The sequence below is a fragment of the Primulina eburnea genome, chromosome 15 (assembly GCF_022965805.1).
Source record: "Primulina eburnea isolate SZY01 chromosome 15, ASM2296580v1, whole genome shotgun sequence".
Taxonomy (NCBI): Eukaryota; Viridiplantae; Streptophyta; class Magnoliopsida; order Lamiales; family Gesneriaceae; genus Primulina; species Primulina eburnea.
In genome coordinates, this window is record NC_133115.1 from 28,513,532 (window position 1) to 28,528,893 (window position 15,362).

A 15,362-nucleotide genomic window follows, 5' to 3' on the forward strand; every position below is an offset into this window, starting at 1 on the left:
AATTATTGAACTCTTTTCACTTTTATTTATATATATATAACACAATATCATTACATTTGAAATAAATGTTCCTCATGAATATTCAAGAGATCAATTTTATGTATATATATTTTTCATTATTGTAATTTCCCAAAATGAGAGGTACGATCAAATCATTTTAATAACAAAATTTATTTTAAATTTAAGTTTCACGTGTGTTTTTATTTATTTTTAATTATATTATGACAAATGTTACTTTATATTGACGAAATATACAATGTTTTAAAGAGAATGAAGTGTTTCTTTCTATTGAAATAGACAAAAACTTGTGTGAGACGGTCTCACGGGTTGTATTTTGTGAGACGGATCTCTTATTTGAGTCATCCATTAAAAAGTATTAATTTTTATACTAAAAATATTACTTTTTATTGTGAATATCGAAAAGTTGAATCGTCTCACAGATAAAGTTCGTGAGACTGTCTCACAAGAGACCTACTCATTTGAAATAATAGATCAAATGGATTTGTGCATCCAAACGTGTCATGTTGCATGAACCAATAGTTTGCTTCATGATATAAATTTTAGTAAATTGCTCAATCTTGAAACTTCATAAATAATTGCTTGTGGTAAAGTATTAATTAGATCAATCATAATATATATATTTTTTTAAAAGAAGGAAAAGAATCAAGAGAATGAAGATGTAATCTCCAATTTCAGTATCCTGAGAGCAACAGCAAACTCCAGAGCTTCATTCATGGCGTCTTTAGCACCGATCAATGATTCTTCGAGGTTTTGATTCATCATGTAATAAGAGCAAATCTGATTAAGAATCCGATCATGTCTTTCTGCATAGATCCTGATCACTCTTTCCTCTGCTTCTGCTAATGCTTCATCTACCATCCTCGATTTCTCTCTTAATGTTCTTCTTTTATCATTTCTTTTCTGGATTTCTGGGATTTGAAGTACGAAATATGCCGCGATTCCTATTATCGTGAAGATGATGCAGCTTCTTTCCATTGGGTTTGTAATGAAATGAAAGAAAAATTAAATCTTTTTGACAAAGCGTGCTTGTTTATTATTCTTTGCTTCGTTCAGAGGGAATTCGTGTGCTTTCCTGTCGTTTTCTTCTCTCCATATTTCCATACTACTTGCACTACAAAGGACGAAAAATAACATATATACAAACCAGATCGGTCAGCAATAACTTTGATATCATGTTATCGGAAGAAAAATATCTATGAATTTCCATTATAATTTTATTTCTATTTATAAAACAAAAGTTCAACTGTTAAATTTTATATCTTACTTATTTATACATTAGTTACTCAAAATATAATGGATTCGTTATTTAGTGGAATTGAAATTCATCGTAATTAACATGAAATATTATATAAAAATACAAAAGATGAATTTAAAGTTATGATCTTACCTCTCTAAACCAACAAAAATATATTTGAAATACAACACATTGCGAAATTAAATTTTTATATTAGGAGAAAATATGGTCTTCAATATTTGTGAGATGAATCACTGGAATTTTTATGTAGACGTGAAAATTTTTCAGTAAATTTTGATTGTTAAGTTTGAAAATTTGAAATTAGATATAGGCTCGTGAAATATTTAAAGAAAAAGGTGGGCGGTTGATAAGATTTTGTGGAGTTAATAAGACTATAATAGAGGTTGCAGAAGCGAACCACCTTTTTTTTAAATCGGTTTCCCACATTTCACGAAGATTAATTTCGGAATAAATTAAAAGGGGTCGGTCTCTCCTTTTTATGTAAATACTAGCACACTCATGGCCAAACAAAAAAAACATTGGAAAGCCATGTGAAAATAAATAAAATTGTTGAAAAATATATTTAAAATTTGTGTATTGAATATTTGAGTGTTGAAAATAAGAGTTGTAAATATTGAAAATTAGTGTGTGATGATGTAGGTGATGATGTATTTTATTTTTGGATTATTTGTAAAGATTTCCTATAAATATATCTCTCATTTGTGAAGATAATCACAATTGAGTAGAGAGAAAAATATTATAAAGTGTGTAGTTTGGTAAATTTTGAGAGTTTGAGATTTTTACTTTTTACCATAAATTTTTACTTTTTCACAACACATTATCAGCACGAAACTCTAAAAGTCCTACATACTTTTCCAAGCTCCAAACAGAAGAAAAAGATAACAAAAGTAATAATATTTATTTTACTGTTATTTATTTATTATGTATTTATTTAATATACAATATAATGTTATTATTAGAAATAATAAAAATAAATTTTTCAAAAACTTGTTATAAATTCTGGGAGGATGTTAAGACGACATCCCACACTCCCGGTAAGGGATACGACAAGTATAAAAGCCTATAAGGTTTTTAAACAAAACAAATTATAACACTCATTATAATATTATGATATGATATACATAATTATTTAAACATGTCTAATATTATATATACCATATTATTACCATAAAATTATACAAATACATACCTTTATTTTTTTGTACACCAACGGTCATAAATGGTAAAAAAAACGGCTAGTTTTTGTCCTATAAATATGATCTCACAAACACATTCAATCACTCCAACTTTCTCTTCTTCTCTAAAAATTATTCATCATCAAATTTTTCGAAGAAAAAAGAAGATGACTTTCTCAAGGATATTTTTAATTATTTTGGTTATCATACTCACGAGTCTTGTATTTATCGGAATCCTCCTCGTGCGTTTTCTTTATTTTTACAAATACTTGTACTTGTTGTTTATCCGTTACTTTGTATTGCAATATTTATTAACTAATAAAATGCATCGTAATTTTTTTAGTACCACCATGTCAAATTTAACAAAGCTCGAATTTGTTGCGCTCGACATCACGGGAAAGAATTATATGCCATGGACTCTAGATGTAGAAATGCATCTTGAGTCATTGGGTCTAAGCGAGACCATTAAAGAAAATGGCATATGCACGTCACAAGAAAAGGCAAGAGCCATGATATTTTTGCGTCGACATCTCGACGATGGATTGAAATGTGAATATCTGACTGAAAAAAATCCCATGGCTTTGTGGAAGGGATTAAAAGAAAGATTCGAACATATAAGAGAAGGTATACTTCCGACCGCCCGGGATGAATGGAATACATTGAGATTCCAAGACTTTAAAAAAGTTAGTGATTACAATTCGGCGATGTATAGAATAATCTCGCAATTTAAATTTTGTGGACACGAGGTCACAGAATCTGAGATGCTTGAAAAAACATTTTCCACGTTTAATGCATCAAATATTATTCTACAGCAACAATATAGAGTATGTGGATTCGCGAAATATTCTGAACTCATCGCCTGTCTTCTTGTGGCGGAAAAGAACAACGAGCTATTAATGAGAAATCATCAGTCCCGACCCACTGGATCAACAACATTTCCAGAAGTAAATGATGTAAGTAAAAATGAATTTAAACCTGGAAACCAAAATCAATTTCAAAGACAAGGTTTTGGTCGAGGTCGAGGTCGTGGACGTGAACGTGGACGTGGACGTGGACGTGGAATTGGTCGTGGTCGTGGACGCGGCCGTGGTTTTGAAAATAATAGAGATAGTTATTTTTATAACTCATCTCAAAAGAGCGTCCCAAACCATCCACTGAAAAGGCATCATGAGAATACAAGTGTTAATGAGAATCACTCAAAAAGATATGAAAGTTCTTGTTACAGATGTGGTACTCCAGGACATTGGTCCAAAGTTTGTCGAGCCCCTGAGCACCTTTGTAAACTTTATAAAGAATCATTAAAAGGGAAAGAAAAGGAGACCAACTTCACTGAACGTAGTGACCGTTTGAGTGATTCAACTCATTTTGATGCTGGTGATTTTATGAATGATTTCTCTGGAAATGATCAAGATGTTGGTGGGATAGAAATGAACAATATTGATGCTGCAGATTTTCTCAACGATTTCTCTGAAAATGAACAATATAATGGTAGAATATAAATGTACAATAATTTATTTTTCATGTATTCATAGAATAATGTTTTATTGTATAATTATGATATGTGTTATATTTAAATATATATTGCCAGTAATTTATTTCATTGCATATTTTTTGAAGTTCAAATATGGAAATTGGTATGAGCAAAGCTGAAGTTTGCATACCCGATAGTGGTACAACGCACACTATCCTCCGAGATAAAAGATATTTCTTGGAACTAAAACCAACAAAAAAAACGTTGAATACAATATCAGGTCCTGTAGACTTGATTAAAGGATGTGGTAAAGCACAATTTTTGTTACCTAATGGTACAAAATTTTTGATCAATGATGCTTTATATTCACCACAATCGAAAAGAAATTTGTTGAGTTTTAATGATATATATTCCCATGGGTTTGATATTCAAACAATGAATGAAGGGAATGAGAAATATATGTGTCTTATCACATATAAATCAGGAAAGAAATATGTGATTGAAAAACTACCAATGCTCCCTACTGGATTGCATTATACACATATAAGTCCCATTGAATCAAACATGGTAGTTGATAATTCTTCAATATTAACAAATTGGCATGACCGATTGGGACATCCTGGTTCAACAATGATGCTAAGAATCATAGAAAATACACATGGTCATCCACTGAAAGACCAGAAGATCTTTCAGAATAATAAGTTTCAATGTAAAGCATGTTCTCTTGGAAAACTTATTATAAGACCATCATTAGCCAAAATCCAAACTGAATCATTAATGTTTCTCGAATGTATTCAAGGTGATATTTGTGGACCAATTCATCCACCATGTGGATCATTTAGATACTTTATGGTATTAATTGATGCCTCCAGCAGATGATCACATGTATGTTTATTGTTAACTCGAAATGTTGCATTTGCAAGATTACTTGCTCAAATAATAAAATTGAGGAATCAGTTACGCCGATTATACAATCAAGAAAATTAGACTTGATAATGCTGGTGAATTTACTTCCCAGACTTTCAATGATTATTGTATGTCTATGAGAATCATTGTTGAGCATCATGTTGCTCATGTACATACACAGAATGGATTGGCTGAATCATTGATTAAACGTCTGCAAATGATTGCTAAACCAATTATTATGAAAACAAAGCTCCATATTTCTATATGGAGAAATGCAATTTTACATGCTGCTTCATTAATTCGCATCAGACCAAGTGCATATCATAAATACTCCCCATTACAGCTTGCATTTGGTAAAGAACCAGACATTTCTCATTTGAAAATTTTTGGATGTATGGTGTATGTGCATATTGCACCACCACAACGAAAGAAAATGGGACCTCAAAGAAAGATTGGAATTTATATCGGTTATGATAGTCCATCAATCATTCGATATCTTGAACCTCAGACAGGAGATGTGTTCACAGCACGTTTTGCTAATTGTCATTTTAATGAGGAAATCTTCCCAATGTTAGGGGGAGAACAGAAACATACCGAAAAGGAAATTACATGGTATGCATCATCATTGTTTCATCTGGATCCAAGAACAAAACAATGTGAAAAAGATGTACAACAAATTGTACACTTGCAAAAAATAGAAAATCAAATACCAGATGCATTTGCAGACACAAAAAAGGTAACTAAATCATATATACATGCTGCAAATGCCCCTGCTCGAATTGAAATTCCAAAGAAACAAATTGAAGATACTCATGATGTCATTAAACGCTTGAAGCGTGGAAGGCCAGTCGGTTCCAGGGATAAAACTCCTCAAAAAAGAAAATTCATAGAGAAACACGATGATCACAAAATAAAGAATGATGTTTCTGAAGAAACACATGATGATCACAAAATAGAGAATGGTGTTCCTGAAGAAACACATGATGATGAAAATGTTCTGTCAGAACCACAAACTGACGAGAATCATGAAATCTCTATCAATTACATTAATACTGGAAAAATATGGAACCAAAAAGATATAGATGAAATTGATGATATATTTTCTTATAATGTGGCAATCGACATCATAAATGATAATGAAGATCATGAACCAAAATCTTTTGGTGAATGTAAAAATCGGCAGGATTGGATAAAATGGAAAGAAGCCATCCAGGTTGAATTGGATTCGCTAGATAAACGTAATGTTTTTGGACCTATAGTCCTTACACCTGAAGGTGTAAAACCTGTTGGATACAAATGGGTTTTTATTCGAAAGTGAAATGAGAAAAATGAAATAGTAAGATATAAAGCTCGACTTGTTGCACAAGGTTTTTCTCAAAGACCTGGAATAGATTATGAAGAAACGTATTCTCCCGTGATGGATGCAATTACGTTTCGGTATTTGATTAGCTTGGCGGTATCTGAAAATTTAGAAATGCGTCTTATGGATGTTGTTACAGCTTACTTATATGGATCACTTGATAGTAATATATATATGAAAATCCCTGAAGGATTTAAGATGCCTGAAGCACAAAGTTCAAAACCCAGAGAATGTTATTCTGTGAAATTACAAAGATCGTTATATGGGTTAAATCAATCATGTCGAATGTGATATAATCGACTAAGTGATCACTTGATGAAAAAGGGATATGTAAATAATTCAATATGCCCTTGTGTTTTCATTAAGAAAACAACATCCGGATGCGTAATTATTGCTGTATATGTTGATGATTTAAACATCATTGGAACGAAAAAGGAAATTCAAGAAGTTTTGTCATACTTGAAGGAAGAATTTGAAATGAAGGATCTTGGAAAAACCAAGTATTGTCTGGGTTTACAAATTGAACAAAAAGAGTGCGGAATGTTTGTTCACCAGACAAATTATACAGTAAAGATCCTTAAACGTTTTAATATGGATAAATCAAATCATTTAAGTACTCCAATGGTTGTTAGATCATTAAACATAGAAAAGGATCCATTCCGTCCATGTGAAGATGATGAAGATATTCTTGGTCCAGAAGTACCATATCTAAGTGCCATCGGTGCCCTTATGTACCTTACAAATTGTACAAGGCCTGATATATCTTTTGCCCTGAATCTGTTGGCAAGATTTAGCACATATCCAACAAAGAGACACTGGAACGGAATTAAACATATATTCCGTTATTTACGAGGAACGACAGACTTGGGACTTTTGTATTCAAAAGATGCTAATCCAAGTATAATTGGGTATGCCGATGCTGGATACTTATCTGATCCACACAAGACACGTTCTCAAACTGGATATGTTTATACTCGTGGAGGCATTGCAATTTCTTGGCGTTCACAGAAACAAACGCTCGTAACAATTTCATCAAATCATGCCGAGATTATTGCACTACATGAAACAAGTCGTGAATGTGTGTGGTTAAAATCAATGACCCAACATATCCAAATCTCATGCAGATTATCATTCGAGGAGAAGCCTGTGATACTATATGAAGATAATGCTGCATGTGTTGCTCAAATGAAAGAAGGATACATAAAAAGCGACAGAACTAAACATATTCCTCCTAAGTTCTTCGCATTCACCAAAGAGTTTGAGAAGAATAAATGTATTGATGTTCGTCACATTCAATCAAGTGAAAACTCATTAGATCTCTTCACAAAGGCACTTCCTACGTCAATATTCAGAAAACACATATATAATATTGGGATGCGCAATCTACGAAATTTGTAAAGAATTGTTCGTGTCAACATGAGGGGGAGTTTATGTGACTGCACTCTTTTTCCCTTACTATGGTTTTTATCCCAATGGGTTTTTCCTAGTAAGGTTTTTAACGAGGCAGTATAAAAACACGTAATGAAGACAATCATTATGATCATCATCACAAGGGGGAGTGTTGAAAAATATATTTAAAATTTGTGTATTGAATATTTGAATGTTGAATATTTGAATGTTGAAAATAAGAGTTGTAAATATTGAAAATTAGTGTGTGATGATGTAGGTAATGATGTATTTTATTTTTGGATTATTTGTAAAGATTTCCTATAAATAGATCTCTCATTTGTGAAGAAAATCACAACTGAGTAGAGAGAAAAATATTATAAAGTGTGTAGTTTGGTAAATTTTGGGAGTTTGAGATTTTTAATTTTTACCATAAATTTTTACTTTTTCACAACAAAAATGACTAAACTGGATATTATTTTTGTTATGTGAAGGTTAATTTAGGAATAGTATTTTTAGGTTAATTTAGGAAGAGCATTTAAATATATAAAAAAATAGTTACTATAATATTTCTTACTTTATAATAACTAATTACTCTACATACGCGTCGTGTGTACAATCTTTTTTAGTATTATCGATGAACTAAAGTGAAATTTGACAAATTATGGAATGCCTAAATTGATATTTAAATAGTTGAAATAAAAAAAATAAAAATAAAAGTGTGTATTGAAATTAAAACAAAAAAAAAGTGCAATATTAATATCATATAAGAGTAAAACTGGCAAAAAAAATTGATATCCTCTCTAGGTAGTATTATCATGTCCTCACACTTAATAATATAGTATAGATAGTATAAATTACCCACATATATTGTAATTATTACCATGACATGTCTAATAATATTTTGTGAGTTTATTTCATCCTACCTATGTGGAGATTGCCCCCATGATAAGACGAATGACCAAGATTTGCCATGCATATATAACACCCACTTTTTTTTAAAATTGTATGTATGACAAGATCTTACCCGTTGAAATGAAATGAAAATAATGCCTACATAGATAGGATCTCATTAACTTTGTACCACTTATCAACATGTATTTACATCACATCAATAAATTAAAATAAAAATTAACATTATAATTCAAATATTTTAAATTATGAAATATTATTTCTTATCAATAATTGGAAGAACTTGCAATTATTGAACACTCAATTTTTTGGAACTAATTAGGACAGCTGCTTGAAACACACCCATCAATCATTCTTCAAGAAAAATCCCATGGTTTAGCCAATTAAGCATTCAAATGGCTGAAAAAAAGCACAAGCTCAGAAATATACGAGTGAATAAAAATTAACAAAGAACATATGCGTAATCTTGATTCTTTTAATCTTTAATCAACCAAAAGAAAGGGTGAATATCTGTTCAAAAAAATTCCCTGTTCGTCATTTAACCCCAAAACTGTAAAGACCCAGACTTTGCAAACAAGCAATGTCGTCGAGTAGCTTGATAGATTAAAACCTATTCTATCTCTGTGCTTATGACCATGAATAGTCTAAAACCCACACCGTGAAAACGACGTCACCAAGAGTGATTGTAGGACTTGATCATCGGTAATTTATTCCTATTCCACTTCTGTCAAAGACAAAAAATATCAACCCACCTTCCTTTTTCTTACAGCATATACCCAACCAGCACTGAATATCAGGAAAAAAGAACCAAGAAGCAACAACAACTCATCTTCTCGATCAACATAAGATTTTCAGTCAAACAAACAGCGTTTAGCAGATCAAGATTCCAGCTTAGCATCAGAAGAACTCAATCCAGGAGAAATTCCAGTAATTTGGGAGTCTAATGATGCAATAAATTTGGGCTGCACTACTTCAAGTATTCTCAGAGCTGGTTTTGAGTTGTACTGCATTATGAAACGAAGAGCATTTTTCAGTGATAACAAATATGACAAATTTTATAATAAATAAACCACAAAGTAATATATCCGAATCAAGGTTGTATTATATACCTTAGGCGCATCTTTCAAGAAAGCACTTATTTCTTCTTCGGTAAGTCCACCCTCATCTGAATTTTCCTCCCAACCCAAAGAGCGTAGAAAGGCAGCCTCTTCCTCCTCCGAAAATAAAGGATCCATGCTAGCGTTCTTTCCATTGCCTAAGTACTTCGGCACAATACAAGTATCATCAATGCAAGTCACATCAGCTCTTTTCTCAGACAAAAGGTCATCACTCAGGTTTGCACTTGATTGAGCATCATCAATCTGAGAAGTATTAGGAGCAGGTACATCCTCCTTTTCAGAAGTTTCTGAAGGTGGCGGGGATACAGCAGTCCCAGTGTCCATAACTGAGGAAAAGTTCTCAGTATCAGTAACAGAAGTGGAGATCGCCATAGATTTCTTTCGCACAAGGTTGAAAAACTCTTTTCGACTTTGAGCTTGAGAGGTGGTTCGCTTCTCCAGCACAGTTAATACAGGCTTACGGTTCAGGGCTGGGATGTTTGGTGAGCCCTTGGCTGCTACAGCACCAGCAACAGATGGAGCAGTGGGAAGTGTAGAAATTACTGCATTGATACCACTTGTTGGACTCGAATTGTCCTTCACAACAGGAGCAACCCCATTTTTCTCTCGTGATGGCTTGAGAACATGGAGTTTCCCCGCATTTGATGACTTAGACATATCACCCTTCGAGTTATTAATGGGAAGTGAAGTTATGGGATGCTGCTGCTGGCCCAATTTAGTTTTCTGTTTATCTGAAGAATTTGAAACCTGTAGCAAAGTTGAGCATACTCAACAAATATTCACGAGAAATGCTGCAATTGGATAGTGCCAAACCAATGGAAAGTAAATGGCCAAAAGTTATAAAGTTCCAAATGATTAAGAGCTACCCACTCTTTTCGACAAAAAAAAGAGTATATATGATGTGCACAATTTATATAGCTCATTCAGGGAATACTTTCTGACAAATGTACCTGTTCACAAACTAATATCACAAGAACAGAAAGAAAAGTAGTTGATGACCATCTTCAAGCTTATCAGATAATTTTACTCTCTATTATATGCAAGGACATATGAGTGACTCATCATATTAATTATTTTTTATATGTGACATTCTACCTGGCCCCTTCTCGAAGCAATGTCTTAGAAACAAGAAACCAGGCATGTTGTAAAGTGCTGCAATCTGTAACCATATCCGTTTAAAGACATCAACAATCCACAAGTCATATATCTCCAACCTTTTGCTAACAGTCAGCGAAAAAGGGTTTACACACGAGAAAAATAACATGACGTTTCAGTTATTGTCGATCAATGGACAGAGGGATGACTCTGAACAAATGGTGATGTTAACAATATAAAAATCAATTTAATTATTTGAAAGGACATGCAAATTCAGGGGTCCTACTGCAACAAACGAAGTAGTATAACTAATTTAAGTGGTCTTTCAGAACAAAGGTACTGACCAAAAAGATTGAAGCGTAACCAGAAATTCAGGCATGCAAATCTCATTAGCAGCTTTGAAGCATGGGAAATCCAATATTCATAGAGGTTGTGACTTGTCATGGCACTTATTTATGTTTCATAGAAAATTTATTATTAGAGTTTAATAAAAATAACTTCCTCGATCAGATCATGGAATACTCTTATGAGGCACATGATATCCCACAATTCCAATTGTGGAGAACATAATACATATAAAGCATGGAGTTATAGAGAACTTAATAGTAATCATAAAAGGAACACGTCCACATAATTTTCCTCCAACGGGGACTTAGAAAAGAGCGTCAGGAAAAAAATTCAATCAGTCTTTAATATGATGAGAAGAAGGGTAAACTTGTGATAAGAAGTTGAAATTTGAAAAGCATTACACTTTAAAGAAATATTGAATTACCAATGAAAAAGTTGACACATATGTAACAACAAAATAGACAGAGGAGTCCAATTTTACCATCTTGACCAGAGGACAAGGAAACGTAACCATCTAAAGCCAAAACACAGCAGAGTGGAATGATTTTCAAGGTTGAATGACAGCAAAATATTTAACTTACTAAAGAGTTTAAAAATCAAAATATTTAACTTACCAAAGAGTTTCTTTTTAAATTTCAAGAGAGAGAATTGTTAATGAAACAGTAAATGGTGAAAAATCTGATCAGTTTAAAATTGTGGTTCGTTTTTCACAGAAAGTAGCCAGCCATCAAACCACTGATTTTACCACTATGACATAATGATAGTCTCATATTAATTACTAGAAACTAGCTACATCATTGGAATTTGGAAAAACGACATGTGGATATACCTGATAAAATACAGGCGATTGAGTTCATGAATTCAGGGAAAAATAAACGCAACCCACCCAGTGTTATCAATACAGCTAGCCAACAAAAGGAGAAACAAACATTAAGAAGTTCAAGCCAGCTGTTTACCAAAAGGGTGGGAAAATAAGATCATATTAGATTTTAAGCTTCTTCAAGTACAAGACATACACCAATTGGTTTCTGTTTTCCTCGTACAATAAAAAGTTGGAACTTCACCTCAACTACCACAATCCCCAGATTTATTCATGCACGAAAAGCTATTTATCTACGATCGATAAAGTTCCTGATTTTGTTCTGCGATGAAAATATCGAAACCAAGGACATAGTACATTTTCTAAGACTTTCGAGCTAAAATCATTCCAATAGTACAGGGGCTTTTGTTTCTTCGATGATATTCCACTTATTATAATCTGCTTCCTTTTCTTTTCAGGTGAGGGTGCTCAAAGCCTTACAATTCTAGTTTCCACTTTTCTCGTTCTTTCTCTCAATTATCGAATTTCTAATTCTAGCCAAGGTGCATAATAGGCAGTTAGGAGAGAGTGTTCTACATATTTCACTACTGGTGCTAAAAGAAAAATCATAGTTAATATAAATGTAGTTTTACCAAGACTTCAAGGGCAGATTTCCTCTCAAAAAACACAAAAACACACACAAGGCAGACAAAAGTGATTAATCTTGCTGATCTTTTTCGATTATATGGTTTGATTGCCTAATTAAAGAGCTACTCTAGGACTGTTTCGTCCAAACTTCCATATCCATCAACAGACATCATATGTTACAGAAAACTCTCCATCTATCGCTTAGGCTTCTTTTACAGCGTAAAAAGTGTCCTCGAGCGAATTTGTACAAGATCAACACCACAATTTAATCTACTATGATATGACAAGAATATTATGACAATTTTAAAAAGATACTTCTAAAACAGCACAACGTTGAAGAAAAGAAGAAACAATTCAAGACCCCCCTCCAGTCATGTCTATTTCTAGCAATCTGAATCTAACTAGTACAGAAAACTTCATAAGAATCATGAGACATCTAAGCGTATCTTGTGAATAATCTCATATTTCCATTGTAATGAAAAACCTTCCGATTATGTACTCATGATACGAACATTATAGCGTTTTTTTTTACCTAAAAGGGAGAAAAAATTAAATCAACGAGACAGGTACTGACCCATACACCTAGAAGAAAGATCAAAATCAATATAGTTCGTCAACTGACCATATGAATCATGACATATTTCTAAAATTTCAAAACAAGTACAGTTCCACTCTTACCAAAGTCTTTGGCATGGATGGTGTGACTGGAATTAACTGCCTAGATTGTTTAATTGCCAGTTCTTCGAGCCTTTGAGTTCCAACAGATATCTGTAACAGAATGAACACTGTGTGTATTAGCGCAGTCACTCGAAAATCTTCAATGATAACGGAGAAAGGAACCTACCTGAGGCATAACCGGAGCTCGGCTTGGACCCTGAGCTACAGCTTCTGCCATATTGAGAGAGGTGGTTGTGCCCGAGGCAGGTTGTGTGGAAGCAGACTGTTGCACAGACGAGATTCCAATTCCATTGCTTCCAAGTAACACAGGAACCTCTGCCAAAGCAGATGTCCATTTTTCGCCACCAACTGCAGCAGCATGACCAATAGGTAAGCTCTGAATTGCAGAACTTAAGCCCGGAGATGGGACTCTTCCTACCTCCGGAATGACTGCTCTTTCTTCAGTTCCTAATGATGGAAAATTTCTCTCAAATCTCGTTTTGTTCACGTTGCCAACAAGAGTACCCTTGGTAAGCAAACCACTAGTGTTGTTTCCACCTACACTGCTTGAATCAGTTACAACTTTCTTAGTCCACGTGTCCCCATTCGACCCAGAAATTGCAGACTGAGATCGTCTTAACCCATCCCACTCAAATTTACCAGAAAAGGTGTTCCCCGATGAATCTGAAAAGCCCCTGTGCCAGCTATCCCCAGACACTGACTTGTCTTTGTCTAGAGAATCATGTCTATCTTTCTCCCAATCCCTGTCACGCCGATTTCGGCCAAAACTATTATAGGACCTCAGATTTCCAGAGCCATTACTACTGGAACTCCGGTGGAAATATGACGAGGTCGTTCTTTCAGAACTTGATGATCGTCCAAAATCATGACCATTGCTACTCAAAAATGAATTGTTCCTTGAAAGTTTGGGTGCAGATTTATCATCTAAAACAAAACAAAAAACATTAAAAATAGGTAGATCCGAAAGATTGAAAAAGTTGGATAAATAAATTCTTATTTAAGATGAAAATACCTAAATGCGAAGTAGACCCACTGCCGCTCTGGTTTCCAGAATTTTTCAACCATTCCGGTACTAAAGTCGGCTCACTTTTTTCCATAACTAGTGCTAAACATTATCATATACAAAAAAAATGGGAGGAAAATTAACTTGTCCTCTTAGAATAACTACCACCCTTCCGCAGCCATGTGCCAATACCAATTTAGCACAGCTTATCCGCACCCACAAAATTGACCGTAGTCGGTCTAGCCTTTATTCTATATTGTTAATTCCCTAAATCCACCTTTTCTTCTGTCAACAGCTTAACGCCCAGCTTCAAAATTTAATAGCCAGGATCCCCAAAATGCAAGTTAAAGACACCAAATATAATGCTCCAACAAACTGGTATTAGAAATCAAAGAATTTGAACTGTCCTATACAGGGTATCTAGGGTTTCTTCTCGCTCTGTACAATTTTTAATATTCTATCAGCCCAAACAGAACATTCAACTTAACAAAACAAAAACCACCAAAACTCAATCACGTTTCAACTGCCCAGAAACAGCATTAAAAGTAGCAGCTTCGAATGTCCTCCATGCTCAAGGAAAACAAGCCAGGAAGACACTCATACATCAATAACAAGCAAATTCAACAAACCCCGTCAAATATTACCCCACTCCATGCACAAGGAATGCCCAAATAGATCAAATTCTTCAAAATAAATCTATACCCACGTGACAAAACGCATGAGACCCGAACCCTAGACCCTAGAATCCACCAAACAACAACGAAAAATCCCAAAATAAGCCAGGAATTCGAACAGTCGATCAGCACGGAAGTTTATCAAAACTCGGAAACAGTCGTATAATACCCCGAAAAACTTAAAAAATAGACCGAAACCAACGCGCTGAATAAAATATAATATAGGGAAACTATACCCAAAACAGTCTTCCGTGTTAAGGAAAAACCCTAATCCCTTGCACACGCCGCCTTTAGTTATGCTATCGTTTCAGGGTCTAAAACAAGTGCGTCGAATATTCTAGAGAAAAAAAAAAGCCAAATGTCATCTATTTCCTCCGGAAATCCTTGGCCTGGTACGCAGCAAACGAGATGGGAAGAGGATTAAATCTGCGAATATTAGCGAGGAGAAGCAGAAGATTACACAGATTTTGTATGTATTTGCGGGTGTGTTGAGAAAATATATATATATATATA

At 33.8% G+C, this 15,362-nt stretch overlaps 1 protein-coding gene across 1 annotated transcript; it reads right to left on the reverse strand.

Moving 5' to 3' along the window:
* Nucleotides 1-8,943: 8,943 nt before the first annotated feature.
* Nucleotides 8,944-15,362, reverse strand: LOC140813476 (uncharacterized). The gene is made up of 5 exons (XM_073171957.1): nt 14,185-15,362; nt 13,339-14,096; nt 13,173-13,262; nt 9,596-10,351; nt 8,944-9,490 (listed from the first exon to the last, which is right to left on the reverse strand). The coding sequence occupies exons 1-5, from the start codon at nt 14,267-14,269 to the stop codon at nt 9,365-9,367; spliced, it is 1,815 nt and encodes a 604-aa protein (XP_073028058.1). The 5' UTR covers nt 14,270-15,362; the 3' UTR covers nt 8,944-9,364.